We start from the raw sequence: 23,050 nt of genomic DNA on the forward strand, positions 1-23,050 counted from the left end.
GTTTGTTTGGGAGATAGTGTACGTGTTTGTTAGGGAGATTGTGTACGTGTTTGTTTGGGAGATTGTGTACGTGTTTGTTTGGGAGATTGTGTACGTGTTTGTTTGGGAGATAGTGTACGGGTTTGTTTAGGAGATTGTGTACGTGTTTGGGAGATTGTGTACGTGTTTGGGAGATTGTGTACGTGTTTGTTTGGGAGATAGTGTACGTGTTTGTTTGGGAGATAGTGTACGGGTTTGTTCTATTGATAAACACATACACAACACGCCAATACATCAGGGTACAGTTACAATACACAACCACACGTAAATAACAAACTTTTGATAAAATACAATATCCTTATCTAGCCATCCTATGTAACATCTTCCCTCAATCCTAAATAAGTCAGATTGAGAGTATTGCATTAACGACAATAATAATGCTATCAGTATATCGTAAGGAAATCCCCGTTATAGTTACTACGGCCGCCAGTCACTGACGGCTACCAAAATCCCAGGTATATCAGTTCTGGGATTTCCACTGTTTGCTTATAATCTAGGAATGTAGATCACGTGACGGTGCATTATTGCAACATTAACATGGGCTGGTATCAATTATGATGTCTTCTTTATTTAAAAAACCCACACAAACACAATGTTAGATTTAAATCCCACTATTTCTAGTTTCATTTTAATTGGTTTCTATGTTACCGTCTTTATGTACAGACATATAAAAATAAATCTATATTGATGCCCCTCCACATATATCAAGAATAACTCCGACAAGTATATGAAATTGAAATGGCCACCCACCAGGGTGACATTTAAATTTATTACTGAGAAAGCCACCTAGTGGCTTCTAACATGAAATGATTGTTTATGATTGCAAAGGGTTGACATAAAAACCGCCGCCATGCTAGCCTTAGTAGGGTTGAAAACCGCCACAAAACATGACATAAAGATCCAGTCCTGGGCTAAAACCCAGAGATAAAAAGACGATATGAAAAACTCTGGAAAACCGTGGACTGAACTGAAAGTAGGGTGTACATTTGAAAAAATTGAATTAACTTGTACATAAACATTAAACAACATTAAAGGAATAATACATGTCGCCAATATGGCACCCGCTACACGAATATAATCAACACATAATAAACTACAACATTTTCATCATATCAATTATCAATGTGACAATCTAGTACCACTTATTTATTGCAACCCCAAACAAGGGGAGGATGAGGGTGGGTTTGAAAAAACTTTGCCAGTATGTATGTGTGATCTAATAAATCCAATATGGCTGCTGAAGGGAGAAAAGGGATGCGTCCCCTCAGGCCAATTCAACCAATCAGAAGTCAGATATTGAATTCCGTCATCAGCAGCCAATGAGAAATTAATAGCTACCAGTATTAAGGATACATGTTCCCATAAATATTATCCTAGAAATATTGGCATAATTAAAGAGTCACGTACCATTAAATTATACAAAATAAAGACACGAAAAAGAATTAAAGAAAAGACCTTGATATGAGTTACGAGCATAAAATAAGCTAATTGCTTAGCTAGCATTTAGCTTTCCTGCTGTAAACTGGAAACATTACCAGAATTCTATACATAGAACATGTTTATAAAATGATATCCCGAGTTTCTGTTAATATCCGCACGTGTCCACCCTTCACGACAGGGAAGGAAAACCCCAACATATTTAGAGGCTGCTTAACTTGACACGCGATATCGTACGATCATTTCCGTTGTTCATTCAGTGTTTATATTCAGGCTGTTGTGTACTAAGCCATTAGGCTTATTTTGACTGAACACTTCTGTCTGTAACCACGATACACGAGAGGTCAGATATAATAGTAAACCATGAACGTTGCATGTAGTAATCTATTGAGGCACGTGATCGTATCGACACGGAAAGACATAAGTAGACGTTTTCAAACATTGTAAGTATGTCAACAATTTAAATATGCTTATTTCAGATCATGCTATTTTACATAAGACTATTTTTTGTAAAATCATTTTCCCCACGAAATTAATGTAGTGATTATCTTGAAGTTGAAAGGACAATTCAAAAGTATTCTATGTACCATTTCCCCGACAAAATGCAGTTATATATATGCTTGGTACTAATAAATTACCCATACAGTTCACCGCTCAAGTACCAAGTAAAATCCATAAGGGCGACCAAGGCCCCTTCGGAAGATATGTTGAGGGTGTGGGGCGCACTTCGTCAGGACGGTCAAGTCAGACCAAGTGACATGGACACCTTCAACTCATTGGGGAAGACAACTAAAGGTTTGTATTTATAAATATCTAAAAAAACATGTATCCAGTTGATGAAAAGCTGAGTTGATATTTTGATTCAAAAGCATAAAGCCGACAACATAATCAAACACTGTTATAACACATTTTCACCTTTTCTCTCAGGATCGAAGCAGTTGGAAATATTCAGGAAACGATTGAAACATGAACCAGTGTTGATGGACAGACAACCGATTTTCGGAGATTTTATGGTTGCCCAGGTACCGTCGATTTTGAAACCAGCACCAACAAATTTTCCGATAACAGCGACAAAAAAGATGATGCGAAGATTAAAGACAAAACATTTACAAACGAAAGAAGACAGTATAAACCAATTAACATTTACAGTGTAGGATCGAAGTAGGCTGTAATAAGTTAGATATATTTTGTACTGTTAAGATATTTAAAGATGATGTAAGTTTCATTCTAAAATGTAAATTATTTATTTTACAACAATTGCAAAATGAGTAATATCAACTGGTATTAATCACTCTTGTTGGCCCGGATGGAAGCGCGCGAGGGATCTTACTGGGGAAGAAAACCAGGGAATACGGAGAAAACCCACGTGATCGGGCAGGTGACCACATACTTATTCAGTCTGATCGGGGAACCGAAGCCTGACCGCCTAGGTGAATGATAAGTGTGCAATTCTATCTTACAAGGAAGTTTCACGAATATTTCAACACGTTGTGTGAAATAGTACATGCATAGGGTTGATTCTGTAATTTAAAAAAAAAAAATTTATGTTTTAAACCTGTACGCCTCCACATAGTCGGACGCTGGAACTTCACACACTTCTCATTCATGTTACCGAGAAAAAATATCGGAAACTGTACATCCGTAATGAAGAGGTTAAAACATTACTGTTGTCATCATACTTTTTAGCATACTTTTAAGTAAACAATATTTGTATGTGCAATGTCAGCACACATTGGTTGTGAGGTGTAAAGGGAGATAGTATGTTTGAACTGTCTCGTGGAATCTTGGATTGGAGACATCTGATACACAGGGTTGATTGCACAACACTAAGTTCCTATGGCGAAGTGTAGTGCAATACTCTCAGATTATTTATTTAAAATCGTTGTTTGTAGAGTATTCATGTTTTCGTTTTTTTTTTTGTCTGAATATATTACAGTAACTTAATTTGTTTTAATTTGTTGTACAACGATTTCGTGTGATTACGTTATACTGCTATTGTTTTGAGGTTGTATTACGGTGTAATGAGTCACTGTCGAGTGTTGTATTTAGGGATTGTATACGGGTTATTAATAAATGTCTCAATTGTTATTTTCCTGTTTTGTTATTTCTGTATCATGTACAGGGTGTCCCAAAAAAACATGTCCCGAGTTTGACGCTTTATAAAAAATGTTTTAATAGATGGAGGAATTCGATGTATATACCATAAGAAAGGTAATGATCTGCTCAGTACAACGATATATAACAACCCTACAAAATATCTTTTTGTTAGTACTTATATTGAAATTCATGAGAAAGTGATATTTCGCTAATTTTGCAATTTGTTCAGAAAATTGATAATTTCAGTCAAAGAATGTGTTCGAGGTGTCCGCCCTTCTTTTCGATGACATGCTGAATTCTGTCCCTGAAATTCCTCACCACCTCCCTGCATGTGTCTGGCCGGATGTTCCTGATTTCCCTGTTGATGGCAGTATTGAGTTCTTGGAGATTAGATGGAAGAGGGGTGTAAACACGGTCATTGAGGTAGCCCCAAAGGTAAACAAATCTAACGGGTTCAGGTCTGGAGAATGAGGTGGCCACTCAATGTCAGTACGCAACGATATCAGCCTATTGCCAAAAGTGTCTGCTGGCCAGGTCAACACTCGATTTGCTGTGTGGGTTGCCGCCCCATCTTGCTGATACCACACACCATTTAGTTCATGTCCTTTTCTCCTCAGTGCTGGTATGAACCTCTTGCTGAGGATTTGAAGGTATCGATCTGACGTCACAGTAGCCGTTTCGCCTGCCGACTCATAGAAAAAGGGTCCAATGATCCCATGTCTGCTTAAAGCTGCCCATACAGTTGGAAATGGTGGAAATTAAGCCGATTTCAGAATAAATTTATTTTGAGGAGATTGTTTTAAATCGTTTAAAACTATATTACCTTAAATATATAATTGATCACTATGTTATGTTACTGTCTGTACCATTTACCTTTCCAAGGGGACGTTTATAGTCAACACAGTATAACTTACTAGTAATATCGAATCAATTTAACTATATTAATAATTATCCAAGCGGGTGTCCCAATGGGGTCATTCGCCATTCCTATGTCTTTTTTTAGATACAGGGTTGTGTAGATACAGGGTTTGTAGATACAGGGTTGTGTAGATACAGGGTTTGTAGATACAGGGTTTGTAGATACAGTGTTTTATAGATACAGGGTTGTGTAGATACCGGGTTTTGTAGATACAGGGTTTTGTAGATACAGTGTTTTGTAGATACAGTGTTTTGTAGATACAGGTTTTGTAGATACAGGGTTTTATAGATACAGAGTTTGTAGATACAGTGTTTTGTAGATACAGGGTTTTGTAGATACAGGGTTTTGTAGATACAGGGTTTTGTAGATACAGTGTTTTGAAGATACAGGGTTGTGTAGATACAGAGTTTGTAGATACAGGGTTTTGTAGATACAGGGTTTTGTAGATACAGGGTTTTATAGATACAGGGTTTTGTAGATACAGGGTTTGTAGATACAGTGTTTTGTAGATACAGAGTTTGTAGATACAATGTTTTGTAGATACAGGTTTTGTCGATACAGTGTTTTGTAGATACAGGGTTTGTAGATACAGGGTTGTGTAGATACAGGGTTGTGTAGATACAGGGTTTGTAGATACAGGGTTTGTAGATACAGGGTTTGTAGATACAGGGTTTTGTAGATACAGGGTTTTGTAGATACAGTGTTTTGTAGATACAGTGTTTTGTAGATACAGGTTTTGTAGATACAGGGTTTTATAGATACAGAGTTTGTAGATACAGTGTTTTGTAGATACAGGGTTTTGTAGATACAGGGTTTTGTAGATACAGGGTTTTGTAGATACAGTGTTTTGAAGATACAGGGTTGTGTAGATACAGAGTTTGTAGATACAGGGTTTTGTAGATACAGGGTTTTGTAGATACAGGGTTTTGTAGATACAGGGTTTTATAGATACAGGGTTTTGTAGATACAGGGTTTGTAGATACAGTGTTTTGTAGATACAGAGTTTGTAGATACAATGTTTTGTAGATACAGGTTTTGTCGATACAGTGTTTTGTAGATACAGGGTTGTGTAGATACAGGGTTGTGTAGATACAGGGTTTGTAGATACAGGGTTTGTAGATACAGGGTTTGTAGATACAGGGTTTTGTAGATACAGGGTTGTGTAGATACAGTGTTTTGAAGATACAGGGTTTTATAGATACAGTGTTTTGTAGATACAGGTTTTGTCGATACAGTGTTTTGTAGATACAGAGTTTGTAGATACAGGTTTTGTAGATACAGGGTTTGTAGATACAGGGTTGTGTAGATACAGTGTTTGTAGATACAGTGTTTGTAGATACAGTGTTTTGTAGATACATGGTTTGTAGATACAGTGTTTTGTAGATACAGTGTTTTGTAGATACAGGGTTTGTAGATACAGGGTTTGTAGATACAGGGTTGTGTAGATACAGGGTTTGTAGTCACAGGGTTTGTAGATACAGGGTTGTGTAGATACAGTGTTTTGTAGATACAGTGTTTTGTAGATACAGTGTTTATAGATACAGGGTTTGTAGATACAGTGTTTGTAGATACAGTGTTTTGTAGATACAGGGTTTGTAGATACAGTGTTTGTAGATATAGGGTTTTGTAGATACAGGGTTTTGTAGATACAGGGTTTTGTAGATACAGGGTTTTATAGATACCAGGGTTTTATAGATACACTGTTTTGTAGATACAGGGTTTGTAGATACAGAGTTTGTAGATACAGGGTTTGTAGATACAGTGTTTTGTAGATACAGTGTTTGTATATACAGTGTTTGTAGATACAGGGTTTGTAGATACAGGGCTTTGTAGATACAGTGTTTGTAGATACAGGGTTTGTAGATACAGTGTTTTGTAGATACAGGGCTTTGTAGATACAGTGTTTTTAGATACAGTGTTTTATAGATACAGGGTTTGTAGATACAGGGTTTGTAGATACAGTGTTTTGTAGATACAGTGTTTTGTAGATACAGGGTTTGTAGATACAGTGTTTTGTAGATACAGGGTTTGTAGATACAGTGTTTGTAGATACAGTGTTTGTAGATACAGTGTTTTGTAGATACAGTGTTTGTAGAAACAGTGTTTTGTAGATACAGGGTTTGTAGATACAGGGTTTGTTGATACAGTGTTTGTAGATAATGGGTTTGTAGATACAGTTGTAGATACAGGGTTATGTAAATACAGGGTTTGTAGATACAGGGTTTGTAGATACAGTGTTTGTAGATACAGTGTTTGTAGATACAGTGTTTTGTAGATACAGAGTTTGTAGATGCAGGGTTTGTAGATACAGGGTTTGTAGATACAGGGTTTGTAGATACAGAGTTTTAGATACAGGGTTTTGTACATACAGTGTTTGTAGATACATGGTTTGTAGATACAGTGCTTTGTAGATACAGGGTTATGTAGATACAGGGTTTTGTAGATACAGGGTTGTGTAGATACAGGGTTTGTAGATACAGAGTTTGTAGATACAGAGTTTGTAGATACAGTGTTTTGTAGATACAGTGTTTGTAGATACTGGGTTTTATAGATACAGGGTTTGTAGATACAGTGTTTGTAGATACAATGTTTTGTAGATACAGTGTTTTGTAGATACAGAGTTTGTAGATACAGTGTTTGTAGATACAGGGTTGTGTAGATACAGGGTTATGCAGATACAGTGTTTTATAGATACAGGGTTTGTAGATACAGGGTTGTGTAGATACAGGGTTTGTAGATACAGGGTTGTTGATACAATGTTTTGTAGATACAGTGTTTGTAGATACAGTGTTTTGTAGATACATGGTTTGTAGATACAGTGTTTTGTAGATACAGTGTTTTGTAGATACAGAGTTTGTAGATACAGTGTTTGTAGATACAATGTTTTATAGATACAGTGTTTTGTAGATACAGGGTTGTGTAGATACAGGGTTTGTAGATACAGTGTTTGTAGATACAGGGTTTGTAGATACAGGGTTGTGTAGATACAGGGTTTGTAGATACAGTGTTTTGTAGATACAGTGTTTTGTAGATACAGTGTTGTGTAGATACAGTGTTTTGTAGATACAGTGTTTTGTAGATACAGTGTTTTGTAGATACAGTGTTTTGTAGATACAGGGTTTGTAGATACAGTGTTTTGTAGATACAATGTTTTGTAGATACAGTGTTTTGTAGATACAGTGTTTGTAGATACATGGTTTGTAGATACAGAGTTTGTAGATACAGGGTTTGTAGATACAGGTTGTGTAGATACAGGGTTGTGTAGATACAGGGTTTGTAGATACAGGGTTTGTAGATACAGTGTTTGTAGATACAGGGTTTTGTAGATACAGTGTTTTGTAGATACAATGTTTTGTAGATACAATGTTTTGTAGATACAGTGTTTTGTAGATACAGTGTTTGTAGATACAGGGTTTGTATATACAGTGTTTGTAGATACAGGGTTGTGTAGATACAGGGTTGTGTAGATACAGTGTTTTGTAGATACAGTGTTTGTAGATACAGTGTTTGTAGATACAGTGTTGTGTAGATACAGGGTTTGTAGATACAGGGTTGTGTAGATACAGGGTTATGTAGATACAGTGTTTTATAGATACAGGGTTTGTAGATACAGGGTTGTGTAGATACAGGGTTTGTAGATACAGGGTTATGTTGATACAATGTTTTGTAGATACAGTGTTTGTAGATACAGTGATTTGTAGATACAGTGTTTGTAGATACAGGGTTTGTAGATACAGTGTTTTGTAGATACAGTGTTGTGTAGATACAGTGTTTGTAGATACAGTGTTGTGTAGATACAGGGTTATGTAGATACAGTGTTTGTAGATACAGGGGTTGTGTAGATACAGGGTTTGTAGATACAGGGTTTGTAGATACAGTGTTTGTAGATACAGTGTTTGTAGATACAGGGTTTGTAGATACAGTGTTTTGTAGATACAGTGTTTGTAGATACAGGGTTTGTAGATACAGTGTTTTATAGATACAGGGTTTGTAGATACAGTGTTTTGTAGATACAGTGTTTTGTAGATACAGGGTTTGTAGATACAGTGTTTTATAGATACAGGGTTTTGTAGATACAATGTTTGTAGATACAGTGTTTGTAGATACAGTGTTTGTAGATACAGGGTTTGTAGATACAGTGTTTTATAGATACAGTGTTTTATAGATACAGTGTTTGTAGATACAGTGTTTGTAGATACAGGGTTTGTAGATACAGTGTTTTATAGATACAGTGTTTTATAGATACAGTGTTTGTAGATACAGTGTTTGTAGATACAGGGTTTGTAGATACAGTGTTTTGTAGATACAGTGTTTGTAGATACAGGGTTTGTAGATACAGTGTTTTATAGATACAGGGTTTGTAGATGCAGTGTTTTATAGATACAGGGTTTGTAGATACAGTGTTTTGTAGATACAGTGTTTTGTAGATACAGGGTTTGTAGATACAGTGTTTTATAGATACAGGGTTTTGTAGATACAATGTTTGTAGATACAGTGTTTGTAGATACAGTGTTTGTAGATACAGGGTTTGTAGATACAGGGTTTGTAGATACAGTGTTTGTAGATACAGTGTTTGTAGATACAGGGTTTGTAGATACAGGGTTTGTAGATACAGTGTTTTATAGATACAGGGTTTTGTAGATACAGTGCTTGTAGATACAGGGTTTGTAGATACAGTGTTTTGTAGATACAGTGTTTTGTAGATACAATGTTTGTAGATACAGTGTTTGTAGATACAGGGTTTGTAGATACAGTGTTTGTAGATACAATGTTTTGTAGATACAGGGTTTGTAGATACAGTGTTTGTAGATACAGGGTTTGTAGATACAGTGTTTGTAGATACAGGGTTTGTAGATACAGTGTTTTGTAGATACAGTGTTTTGTAGATACAGGGTTTGTAGATACAGGGTTTGTAGATACAGTGTTTGTAGATACAGGGTTTGTAGATACAGTGTTTGTAGATACAATGTTTTGTAGATACAGTGTTTGTAGATACAGTGTTTTGTAGATACAGGGTTTGTAGATACAGGGTTTGTAGATACAGTGTTTTGTAGATACAGGGTTTGTAGATACAGTGTTTGTAGATACAGGGTTTGTAGATACAGTGTTTTGTAGATACAGGGTTTGTAGATACAGGGTTTGTAGATACAGTGTTTGTAGATACAGTGTTTGTAGATACAGGGTTTGTTGATACAGTGTTTGTAGATACAGTGTTTGTAGATACAGGGTTTGTTGATACAGTGTTTGTAGATACAGTGTTTTGTAGATACAGAGTTTGTAGATACAGGGTTTGTAGATACAGTGTTTGTAGATACAGGGTTTGTAGATACAGGGTTTGTAGATACAGTGTTTGTAGATACAGGGTTTGTAGATACAGTGTTTGTAGATACAATGTTTTGTAGATACAGTGTTTGTAGATACAGTGTTTGTAGATACAGGGTTTGTAGATACAGTGTTTGTAGATACAGGGTTTGTAGATACAGTGTTTTGTAGATACAGTGTTTTGTAGATACAGGGTTTGTTGATACAGTGTTTGTAGATACAGGGTTTGTTGATACAGTGTTTGTAGATACAGTGTTTTGTAGATACAGAGTTTGTAGATACAGGGTTTGTAGATACAGTGTTTGTAGATACAGTGTTTGTAGATACAGTGTTTGTAGATACAGTGTTTGTAGATACAGTGTTTGCAGATACAGGGTTATATAGATACAGTGTTTTGTAGATACAGGGTTTGCAGATACAGTGTTTGTAGATACAGTGTTTGTAGATACAGGTTTTGTAGATACAGTGTTTTGTAGATACAGGGTTTTGTAGATACAGTGTTTGTAGATACAGTGTTTTGTAGATACAGAGTTTGTAGATACAGGGTTTGTAGATAGAGGGTTGTGTAGATACAGGGTTTGTAGATACAGGGTTTGTAGATACAGGGTTGTGTAGATACAGGGTTTGTAGATACAGTGTTTGTAGATACAGTGTTTTGTAGATACAGGGTTTGTAGATACATGGCTTGTAGATACAGGGTTTGTAGATACAGTGTTTTATAGATACAGGGTATTGTAGATACAGGGTTTGTAGATACAGTGGTTTGTAGATACAGTGTTTTGTAGATACAGGGTTTTGTAGATACACTGTTTAGTAGATACACGGTTTTTAGATACAGTGTTTTGTAGATACAGGGTTTGTAGATACAGTGTTTGTAGATATAGGGTTTTGTAGATACAGGGTTTTGTAGATACAGGGTTTTGTAGATACAGGGTTTTGTAGATACAGGGTTTTATAGATACCAGGGTTTTATAGATACACTGTTTTGTAGATACAGGGTTTGTAGATACAGAGTTTGTAGATACATGGTTTTGTAGATACAGTGTTTGTAGATACTTGGTTTGTAGATACAGTGCTTTGTAGATACAGGGTTATGTAGATACAGGGTTTTGTAGATACAGGGTTGTGTAGATACAGGGTTTGTAGATACAGAGTTTGTAGATACAGAGTTTGTGGATACAGTGTTTGTGGATACAGTGTTTGTAGATACAGTGTTTTGTAGATACATGGTTTTGTAGATACAGGGTTTGTAGATACAGGGTTTGTAGATACAGTGTTTGTAGATACTGGGTTTTGTACATACAGGGTTATGTAGATACAGTGTTGTGTAGATACAGTGTTTGTAGATACAGGGTTTGTAGATACAGGGTTGTGTAGATACAGGGTTTGTAGATACAGGGTTTGTAGATACAGTGTTTTATAGATACAGGGTTTTGTAGATACAGGGTTTGTAGATACAGGGTTTTGTAGATACAGTGTTTTGTAGATACAGTGTTTGTAGATACAGTGTTTGTAGATACAGGGTTTTGTAGATACAGGGGTTTGTAGATACAGGGTTGTGTAGATACAGGGTTTGTAGATACAGGGTTATGTTGATACAATGTTTTGTAGATACAGTGTTTGTAGATACAGTGTTTTGTAGATACAGGGTTTGTAGATACAGTGTTTTGTAGATACATGGTTTGTAGATACAGTGTTTTGTAGATACAGTGTTTTGTAGATACAGGGTTTTGTAGATACAGTGTTTTGTAGATACAGTGTTTGTAGATACAGTGTTTGTAGATACAGTGTTTGTAGATACAGGGTTTTGTAGATACAGTGTTTTGTAGATACAGGGTTTTGTAGATACAGTGTTTTGTAGATACAGTGTTTTGTAGATACAGGGTTTGTAGATACCGGGTTTTGTAGATACAGGGTTTGTAGAGACAGGGTTATATAGATACAGTGTTTTGTAGATACAGTGTTTTGTAGATACAGTGTTTTGTAGATACAATGTTTTGTAGATACAATGTTTTGTAGATACAGTGTTTTGTAGATACAGTGTTTTGTAGATACAGAGTTTGTAGATACAGTGTTTTGTAGATACAGTGTTTGTAGATACAGGGTTTGTAGATACAGTGTTTGTAGATACAGGGTTTGTAGATACAGTGTTTGTAGATACAGGGTTTGTAGATACAGTGTTTTGTAGATACAGTGTTTTGTAGATACAGGGTTTGTAGATACAGGGTTTGTAGATACAGTGTTTGTAGATACAGGGTTTGTAGATACAGTGTTTGTAGATACAATGTTTTGTAGATACAGTGTTTGTAGATACAGTGTTTTGTAGATACAGGGTTTGTAGATACAGGGTTTGTAGATACAGTGTTTGTAGATACAGTGTTTGTAGATACAGGGTTTGTTGATACAGTGTTTGTAGATACAGGGTTTGTTGATACAGTGTTTGTAGATACAGTGTTTTGTAGATACAGAGTTTGTAGATACAGGGTTTGTAGATACAGTGTTTGTAGCTACAGTGTTTGTAGATACAGTGTTTGTAGATACAGTGTTTATAGATACAGTGTTTGCAGATACAAGGTTATATAGATACAGTGTTTTGTAGATACAGGGTTTGCAGATACAGTGTTTGTAGATACAGTGTTTGTAGATACAGGTTTTGTAGATACAGTGTTTTGTAGATACAGGGTTTTGTAGATACAGTGTTTGTAGATACAGTGTTTTGTAGATACAGAGTTTGTAGATACAGGGTTTGTAGATACAGGGTTGTGTAGATACAGGGTTTGTAGATACAGGGTTTGTAGATACAGGGTTGTGTAGATACAGGGTTTGTAGATACAGTGTTTGTAGATACAGTGTTTTGTAGATACAGGGTTTGTAGATACATGGTTTGTAGATACAGGGTTTGTAGATACAGTGTTTTATAGATACAGGGTATTGTAGATACAGGGTTTGTAGATACAGTGTTTTGTAGATACAGTGTTTTGTAGATACAGGGTTTTGTAGATACACTGTTTAGTAGATACACGGTTTTTAGATACAGTGTTTTGTAGATACAGGGTTTGTAGATACAGTGGTTGTAGATATAGGGTTTTGTAGATACAGGGTTTTGTAGATACAGGGTTTTGTAGATACAGGGTTTTGTAGATACAGGGTTTTATAGATACCAGGGTTTTATAGATACACTGTTTTGTAGATACAGGGTTTGTAGATACAGAGTTTGTAGATACATGGTTTTGTAGATACAGTGTTTGTAGATACTTGGTTTGTAGATACAGTGCTTTGTAGATACAGGGTTATGTAGATACAGGGTTTTGTAGATACAGGGTTGTGTAGATACAGGGTTTGTAGATACAGAGTTTGTAGATACAGAGTTTGTGGATACAGTGTTTGTGGATACAGTGTTTGTAGATACAGTGTTTTGTAGATACATGGTTTTGTAGATACAGGGTTTGTAGATACAGGGTTTGTAGATACAGTGTTTGTAGATACTGGGTTTTGTACATACAGGGTTATGTAGATACAGTGTTGTGTAGATACAGTGTTTGTAGATACAGGGTTTGTAGATACAGGGTTTGTAGATACAGTGTTTTATAGATACAGGGTATTGTAGATACAGGGTTTGTAGATACAGGGTTTTGTAGATACAGTGTTTTGTAGATACAGTGTTTGTAGATACAGTGTTTGTAGATACAGGGTTTTGTAGATACAGGGGTTTGTAGATACAGGGTTGTGTAGATACAGTGTTTTGTAGATACAGTGTTTGTAGATACAGTGTTTGTAGATACAGTGTTTGTAGATACAGGGTTTTGTAGATACAGTGTTTTGTAGATACAGGGTTTTGTAGATACAGTGTTTTGTAGATACAGTGTTTTGTAGATACAGGGTTTGTAGATACCGGGTTTTGTAGATACAGGGTTTGTAGAGACAGGGTTATATAGATACAGTGTTTTGTAGATACAGTGTTTTGTAGATACAGTGTTTTGTAGATACAATGTTTTGTAGATACAATGTTTTGTAGATACAGTGTTTTGTAGATACAGTGTTTTGTAGATACAGTGTTTTGTAGATACAGTGTTTGTAGATACAGGGTTTGTAGATACAGTGTTTTATAGATACAGGGTTTGTAGATACAGGGTTTGTATATACAGTGTTTGTAGATACAGGGTTGTGTAGATACAGGGTTATGTAGATACAGTGTTTTATAGATACAGGGTTTGTAGATACAGGGTTGTGTAGATACAGGGTTTGTAGATACAGAGTTGTGTAGATACAGGGTTTGTAGATACAGTGTTTTGTAGATACAGTGTTTGTAGATACAGTGATTTGTAGATACATGGTTTGTAGATACAGTGTTTGTAGATACAGTGTTTGTAGATACAGGGTTTGTAGATACAGTGTTTTGTAGATACAGGGTTTTGTAGATACAGGGTTTTGTAGATACAGTGTTTGTAGATACAGTGTTTTGTAGATACAGAGTTTGTAGATACAGGGTTTGTAGATACAGGGTTTGTAGATACAGGGTTGTGTAGATACAGGGTTTGTAGATACAGGGTTTGTAGATACAGGGTTATGTAGATACAGGGTTTGTAGATACAGAGTTTGTAGATACAGTGTTTTGTAGATACAGGGTTTTGTAGATACAGTGTTTGTAGATACAGTGTTTGTAGATACAGTGTTTTGTAGATACAGAGTTTGTAGATACAGGGTTTGTAGATACAGGGTTGTGTAGATACAGGGTTTGTAGATACAGGGTTTGTAGATACAGGGTTGTGTAGATACAGGGTTTGTAGATACAGAGTTTGTAGATACAGTGTTTTGTAGATACAGGGTTTTGTAGGTACAGTGTTTGTAGATACAGTGTTTGTAGATACAGTGTTTTATAGATACAGTGTTTTGTCGATACAGTGTTTGTAGATACAGGGTTTGTAGATACAGTGTTTTATAGATACAGGGTATTGTAGAGACAGTGTTTTATAGATACAGGGTATTGTAGATACAGGGTTTGTAGATACAGTGTTTTGTAGAGACAGTGTTTTGTAGATACAGTGATTTGTAGATACATGGTTTGTAGATACAGTGTTTGTAGATACAGGGTTATGTAGATACAGTGTTTTGTAGATACAGGGTTTGTAGATACAGTGTTTTGTAGATACATGGTTTGTAGATACAGGGTTTGTAGATACAGTGTTTGTAGATACATGGTTTGTAGATACAGGGTTTGTAGATACAGGGTTTGTAGATACAGGGTTGTGTAGATACAGGGTTTGTAGATACAGAGTTTGTAGATACAGTGTTTTGTAGATACAGGGTTTTGTAGATACAGTGTTTGTAGATACAGTGTTTGTAGATACAGGGTTATGTAGATACAGGGTTTGTAGATACAGGGTTTGTAGATACAGTGTTTTATAGATACAGTGTTTTGTAGATACAGTGTTTGTAGATACAGTGTTTTGTAGATACATGGTTTGTAGATACAGGGTTTGTAGATACAGTGTTTGTAGATACAGGGTTTGTAGATACAGTGTTTTGTAGAGACAGTGTTTTGTAGATACAGTGTTTGTAGATACATGGTTTGTAGATACAGTGTTTGTAGATACAGGGTTTGTAGATACAGTGTTTTGTAGAGACAGTGTTTTGTAGATACAGTGATTTGTAGATACATGGTTTGTAGATACAGTGTTTGTAGATACAGTGTTTTGTAGATACAGGGTTTTGTAGATACAGGGTTTTGTAGATACAGTGTTTGTAGATACAGTGTTTTGTAGATACAGAGTTTGTAGATACAGGGTTTGTAGATACAGGGTTTGTAGATACAGGTTTGTGTAGATACAGGGTTTGTAGATACAGGGTTTGTAGATACAGGGTTATGTAGATACAGGGTTTGTAGATACAGAGTTTGTAGATACAGTGTTTTGTAGATACAGGGTTTTGTAGATACAGTGTTTGTAGATACAGTGTTTGTAGATACAGTGTTTTGTAGATACAGAGTTTGTAGATACAGGGTTTGTAGATACAGGGTTGTGTAGATACAGGGTTTGTAGATACAGGGTTTGTAGATACAGGGTTGTGTAGATACAGGGTTTGTAGATACAGAGTTTGTAGATACAGTGTTTTGTAGATACAGGGTTTTGTAGATACAGAGTTTGTAGATACAGGGTTTGTAGATACAGGGTTGTGTAGATACAGGGTTTGTAGATACAGGGTTTGTAGATACAGGGTTGTGTAGATACAGGGTTTGTAGATACAGTGTTTTGTAGATACAGTGTTTTATAGATACAGTGTTTTGTAGATACAGTGTTTGTAGATACAGGGTTTGTAGATACAGTGTTTTATAGATACAGGGTATTGTAGAGACAGTGTTTTATAGATACAGGGTATTGTAGATACAGGGTTTGTAGATACAGTGTTTTGTAGAGACAGTGTTTTGTAGATACAGTGTTTTGTAGATACAGTGTTTTGTAGATACAGTGTTTGTAGATACAGGGTATTGTAGATACAGTGTTTTATAGATACAGGGTATTGTAGATACAGGGTTTGTAGATACAGTGTTTTGTAGAGACAGTGTTTTGTAGATACAGTGTTTTGTAGATACAGTGTTTTGTAGATACAGTGTTTGTAGATACAGGGTTTGTAGATACAGTGTTTTATAGATACAGGGTATTGTAGATACAGTGTTTTGTAGATACAGTGTTTTGTAGATACAGGGTTTGTAGATACAGGGTTATGTAGATACAGGGTTTTGTAGATACAGGGTTTTGTAGAGACAGTGTTTTGTAGATACAGTGTTTTGTAGATACAGTGTTTTGTAGATACAGGGTTTATAGATACAGGGTTGTGTAGATACAGGGTTTGTAGATACAGTGTTTTGTAGATACAGTGTTTGTAGATACAGGGTTTTGTAGATACAGGGTTTGTAGATACAGTGTTTTGTAGATACAGTGTTTTATAGATACAGGGTTTGTAGATACAGTGTTTTGTAGATACAGGGTTATGTAGATACAGTGTTTTGTAGATACATGGTTTGTAGATACAGGGTTTGTAGATACAGTGTTTTGTAGATACAGGGTTTGTAGATACAGTGTTTGTAGATACAGTGTTTTGTAGATACAGGGTTATGTAGATACAGTGTTTTGTAGATACATGGTTTGTAGATACAGGGTTTGTAGATACAGTGTTTTATAGATACAGGGTATTGTAGATACAGGGTTTGTAGATACAGTGTTTTGTAGAGACAGTGTTTTGTAGATACAGTGTTTTGTAGATACAGTGTTTTGTAGATACAGGGTTTTGTAGATACACTGTTTAGTAGATACACGGTTTTTAGATACAGTGTTTTGTAGATACAGGGTTTGTAGATACAGTGTTTGTAGATATAGGGTTTTGTAGATACAGGGTTTTGTAGATACAGGGTTTTGTGAATACAGGGTTTTATAGATACCAGGGTTTTATAGATACACTGTTTTGTAGATACAGGGTTTGTAGATACAGAGTTTGTAGATACATGGTTTTGTAGATACAGTGTTTGTAGATACATGGTTTGTAGATACAGTGCTTTGTAGATACAGGGTTATGTAGATACAGGGTTTTGTAGATACAGGGTTGTGTAGATACAGGGTTTGTAGATACAGAGTTTGTAGATACAGAGTTTGTAGATACAGGGTTATGTAGATACAGTGTTTTGTAGATACAGGGTTTGTAGATACAGTGTTTGTAGATACAGTGTTTGTGGATACAGTGTTTGTAGATACAGTGTTTTGTAGATACATGGTTTTGTAGATACAGGGTTTGTAGATACAGGGTTTGTAGATACAGTGTTTGTAGATACTGGGTTTTGTACATACAGGGTTATGTAGATACAGTGTTGTGTAGATACAGTGTTTGTAGATACAGGGTTTGTAGATACAGGGTTTGTAGATACAGTGTTTTATAGATACAGGGTATTGTAGATACAGGGTTTGTAGATACAGGGTTTTGTAGATACAGTGTTTTGTAGATACAGTGTTTTGTAGATACGGGGTTTGTAGGTACAGGGTTTTGTAGATACAGTGTTTTGTAGATACAGGGTTTGTAGATACAGTGTTTTATAGATACAGGGTATTGTAGATACAGTGTTTGTAGATACAGTGTTTTGTAGATACAGGGTTGTGTAGATACAGGGTTTGTAGATACAGGGTTTGTAGATACAGGGTTGTGTAGATACAGGGTTTGTAGATACAGAGTTTGTAGATACAGTGTTTTGTAGATACAGGGTTTTGTAGGTACAGTGTTTGTAGATACAGTGTTTGTAGATACAGTGTTTTATAGATACAGTGTTTTGTCGATACAGTGTTTGTAGATACAGGGTTTGTAGATACAGTGTTTTATAGATACAGGGTATTGTAGAGACAGTGTTTTATAGATACAGGGTATTGTAGATACAGGGTTTGTAGATACAGTGTTTTGTAGATACATGGTTTGTAGATACAGTGTTTGTAGATACAGGGTTTGTAGATACAGGGTTTGTAGATGCAGTGTTTTATAGATACAGGGTTTGTAGATACAGGGTTTGTAGATACATGGTTTGTAGATACAGTGTTTTGTAGATACATGGTTTGTAGATACAGGGTTTGTAGATACAGTGTTTGTAGATACATGGTTTGTAGATACAGGGTTTGTAGATACAGGGTTTGTAGATACAGGGTTGTGTAGATACAGGGTTTGTAGATACAGAGTTTGTAGATACAGTGTTTTGTAGATACAGGGTTTTGTAGATACAGTGTTTGTAGATACAGTGTTTGTAGATACAGGGTTATGTAGATACAGGGTTTGTAGATACAGGGTTTGTAGATACAGTGTTTTATAGATACAGTGTTTTGTAGATACAGTGTTTTGTAGATACATGGTTTGTAGAGACAGTGTTTTGTAGATACAGTGATTTGTAGATACATGGTTTGTAGATACAGTGTTTGTAGATACAGGGTTTGTAGATACAGGGTTTGTAGATGCAGTGTTTTATAGATACAGGGTTTGTAGATACAGGGTTTGTAGATACATGGTTTGTAGATACAGTGTTTTGTAGATACATGGTTTGTAGATACAGGGTTTGTAGATACAGTGTTTGTAGATACATGGTTTGTAGATACAGGGTTTGTAGATACAGGGTTTGTAGATACAGGGTTGTGTAGATACAGGGTTTGTAGATACAGAGTTTGTAGATACAGTGTTTTGTAGATACAGGGTTTTGTAGATACAGTGTTTGTAGATACAGTGTTTGTAGATACAGGGTTATGTAGATACAGGGTTTGTAGATACAGGGTTTGTAGATACAGTGTTTTATAGATACAGTGTTTTGTAGATACAGTGTTTTGTAGATACATGGTTTGTAGATACAGGGTTTGTAGATACAGTGTTTGTAGATACAGGGTTTGTAGATACAGTGTTTTGTAGAGACAGTGTTTTGTAGATACAGTGTTTGTAGATACATGGTTTGTAGATACAGTGTTTGTAGATACAGGGTTTGTAGATACAGTGTTTTGTAGAGACAGTGTTTTGTAGATACAGTGATTTGTAGATACATGGTTTGTAGATACAGTGTTTGTAGATACAGTGTTTTGTAGATACAGGGTTTTGTAGATACAGGGTTTTGTAGATACAGTGTTTGTAGATACAGTGTTTTGTAGATATAGAGTTTGTAGATACAGGGTTTGTAGATACAGGGTTTGTAGATACAGGTTTGTGTAGATACAGGGTTTGTAGATACAGGGTTTGTAGATACAGGGTTATGTAGATACAGGGTTTGTAGATACAGAGTTTGTAGATACAGTGTTTTGTAGATACAGGGTTTTGTAGATACAGTGTTTGTAGATACAGTGTTTGTAGATACAGTGTTTTGTAGATACAGAGTTTGTAGATACAGGGTTTGTAGATACAGGGTTGTGTAGATACAGGGTTTGTAGATACAGGGTTTGTAGATACAGGGTTGTGTAGATACAGGGTTTGTAGATACAGAGTTTGTAGATACAGTGTTTTGTAGATACAGGGTTTTGTAGATACAGTGTTTGTAGATACAGTGTTTGTAGATACAGGGTTATGTAGATACAGGGTTTGTAGATACAGGGTTTGTAGATACAGTGTTTTATAGATACAGTGTTTTGTAGATACAGTGTTTGTAGATACAGTGTTTTGTAGATACAGAGTTTGTAGATACAGGGTTTGTAGATACAGGGTTGTGTAGATACAGGGTTTGTAGATACAGGGTTTGTAGATACAGGGTTGTGTAGATACAGGGTTTGTAGATACAGTGTTTTGTAGATACAGTGTTTTATAGATACAGTGTTTTGTAGATACAGTGTTTGTAGATACAGGGTTTGTAGATACAGTGTTTTATAGATACAGGGTATTGAAGAGACAGTGTTTTGTAGATACAGTGTTTTGTAGATACAGTGTTTTGTAGATACAGTGTTTGTAGATACAGGGTATTGTAGATACAGTGTTTTATAGATACAGGGTATTGTAGATACAGGGTTTGTAGATACAGTGTTTTGTAGAGACAGTGTTTTGTAGATACAGTGTTTTGTAGATACAGTGTTTTGTAGATACAGTGTTTGTAGATACAGGGTTTGTAGATACAGTGTTTTATAGATACAGGGTATTGTAGATACAGTGTTTTGTAGATACAGTGTTTTGTAGATACAGGGTTTGTAGATACAGGGTTATGTAGATACAGGGTTTTGTAGATACAGGGTTTTGTAGAGACAGTGTTTTGTAGATACAGTGTTTTGTAGATACAGTGTTTTGTAGATACAGGGTTTATAGATACAGGGTTGTGTAGATACAGGGTTTGTAGATACAGTGTTTTGTAGATACAGTGTTTGTAGATACAGGGTTTTGTAGATACAGGGTTTGTAGATACAGTGTTTTGTAGATACAGTGTTTTATAGATACAGGGTTTGTAGATACAGTGTTTTATAGATACAGGGTATTGAAGAGACAGTGTTTTATAGATACAGGGTATTGTAGATACAGGGTTTGTAGATACAGTGTTTTGTAGAGACAGTGTTTTGTAGATACAGTGTTTTGTAGATACAGTGTTTTGTAGATACAGTGTTTGTAGATACAGGGTATTGTAGATACAGTGTTTTATAGATACAGGGTATTGTAGATACAGGGTTTGTAGATACAGTGTTTTGTAGAGACAGTGTTTTGTAGATACAGTGTTTTGTAGATACAGTGTTTTGTAGATACAGTGTTTGTAGATACAGGGTTTGTAGATACAGTGTTTTATAGATACAGGGTATTGTAGATACAGTGTTTTGTAGATACAGTGTTTTGTAGATACAGGGTTTGTAGATACAGGGTTATGTAGATACAGGGTTTTGTAGATACAGGGTTTTGTAGAGACAGTGTTTTGTAGATACAGTGTTTTGTAGATACAGTGTTTTGTAGATACAGGGTTTATAGATACAGGGTTGTGTAGATACAGGGTTTGTAGATACAGTGTTTTGTAGATACAGTGTTTGTAGATACAGGGTTTTGTAGATACAGGGTTTGTAGATACAGTGTTTTGTAGATACAGTGTTTTATAGATACAGGGTTTGTAGATACAGTGTTTTGTAGATACAGGGCTTTGTAGATACAGGGTTTGTAGATACAGTGTTTTGTAGATACAGGGTTTGTAGATACAGTGTTTGTAGATACAGTGTTTTGTAGATACAGGGTTATGTAGATACAGTGTTTTGTAGATACATGGTTTGTAGATACAGGGTTTGTAGATACAGTGTTTTATAGATACAGGGTATTGTAGATACAGGGTTTGTAGATACAGTGTTTTGTAGAGACAGTGTTTTGTAGATACAGTGTTTTGTAGATACAGTGTTTTGTAGATACAGGGTTTTGTAGATACACTGTTTAGTAGATACACGGTTTTTAGATACAGTGTTTTGTAGATACAGGGTTTGTAGATACAGTGTTTGTAGATATAGGGTTTTGTAGATACAGGGTTTTGTAGATACAGGGTTTTGTGAATACAGGGTTTTATAGATACCAGGGTTTTATAGATACACTGTTTTGTAGATACAGGGTTTGTAGATACAGAGTTTGTAGATACATGGTTTTGTAGATACAGTGTTTGTAGATACATGGTTTGTAGATACAGTGCTTTGTAGATACAGGGTTATGTAGATACAGGGTTTTGTAGATACAGGGTTGTGTAGATACAGGGTTTGTAGATACAGAGTTTGTAGATACAGAGTTTGTAGATACAGGGTTATGTAGATACAGTGTTTTGTAGATACAGGGTTTGTAGATACAGTGTTTGTAGATACAGTGTTTGTGGATACAGTGTTTGTAGATACAGTGTTTTGTAGATACATGGTTTTGTAGATACAGGGTTTGTAGATACAGGGTTTGTAGATACAGTGTTTGTAGATACTGGGTTTTGTACATACAGGGTTATGTAGATACAGTGTTGTGTAGATACAGTGTTTGTAGATACAGGGTTTGTAGATACAGGGTTTGTAGATACAGTGTTTTATAGATACAGGGTATTGTAGATACAGGGTTTGTAGATACAGGGTTTTGTAGATACAGTGTTTTGTAGATACAGTGTTTTGTAGATACGGGGTTTGTAGGTACAGGGTTTTGTAGATACAGTGTTTTGTAGATACAGGGTTTGTAGATACAGTGTTTTATAGATACAGGGTATTGTAGATACAGTGTTTGTAGATACAGTGTTTTGTAGATACAGGGTTTGTAGATACATGGTTTGTAGATACAGGGTTTGTAGATACAGTATTTTATAGATACAGGGTATTGTAGATACAGGGTTTGTAGATACAGTGTTTTGTAGATACAGTGTTTTGTAGATACAGTGTTTTGTAGATACACTGTTTTGTAGATACGGGGTTTGTAGGTACAGGGATTTGTAGATACAGGGTTTTGTAGATACAGTGTTTTGTAGATACAGAGGTTTGTAGATACACTGTTTTGTAGATACAGGGTTTGTAGAGACAGGGTTATATAGATACAGGGTTTGTAGATACAGTGTTTGTAGATACAGTGTTTTGTAGATACAGGGTTATGTAGATACAGTGTTGTGTAGATACAGTGTTTTGTAGATACAGGGTTTGTAGATACAGGGTTTGTAGATACAGTGTTTTATAGATACAGGGTATTGTAGATACAGGGTTTGTAGATACAGTGTTTTGTAGATACAGTGTTTTGTGGATACAGGGTTTTGTAGATACAGGGTTTGTAGATACA

At 35.6% G+C, this 23,050-nt stretch overlaps 1 protein-coding gene across 1 annotated transcript; it reads left to right on the top strand.

Moving 5' to 3' along the window:
* Positions 1 to 1,740: 1,740 nt before the first annotated feature.
* On the top strand, positions 1,741 to 3,552 carry LOC117341237. The gene is made up of 3 exons (XM_033903089.1): positions 1,741 to 1,919; positions 2,123 to 2,271; positions 2,404 to 3,552. The coding sequence occupies exons 1-3, from the start codon at positions 1,840 to 1,842 to the stop codon at positions 2,628 to 2,630; spliced, it is 456 nt and encodes a 151-aa protein (XP_033758980.1). The 5' UTR covers positions 1,741 to 1,839; the 3' UTR covers positions 2,631 to 3,552.
* Positions 3,553 to 23,050: the final 19,498 nt, after the last annotated feature.

Source organism: Pecten maximus, chromosome 13 (genome assembly GCF_902652985.1).
Source record: "Pecten maximus chromosome 13, xPecMax1.1, whole genome shotgun sequence".
In the NCBI taxonomy this organism is placed as follows: Eukaryota; Metazoa; Mollusca; class Bivalvia; order Pectinida; family Pectinidae; genus Pecten; species Pecten maximus.

Excerpts from the sequence above, each read along its gene's own strand:
- LOC117341237 (XM_033903089.1), top strand. The coding sequence starts at position 1,840 with ATGAACGTTGCATGTAGTAATCTATTGAGGCACGTGATCGTATCGACA. Across the intron at positions 1,920-2,122 it reads AGTAGACGTTTTCAAACATT|TTCACCGCTCAAGTACCAAG; the intron begins GTAAGTATGTCA and ends TTACCCATACAG. Across the intron at positions 2,272-2,403 it reads ATTGGGGAAGACAACTAAAG|GATCGAAGCAGTTGGAAATA; the intron begins GTTTGTATTTAT and ends CTTTTCTCTCAG.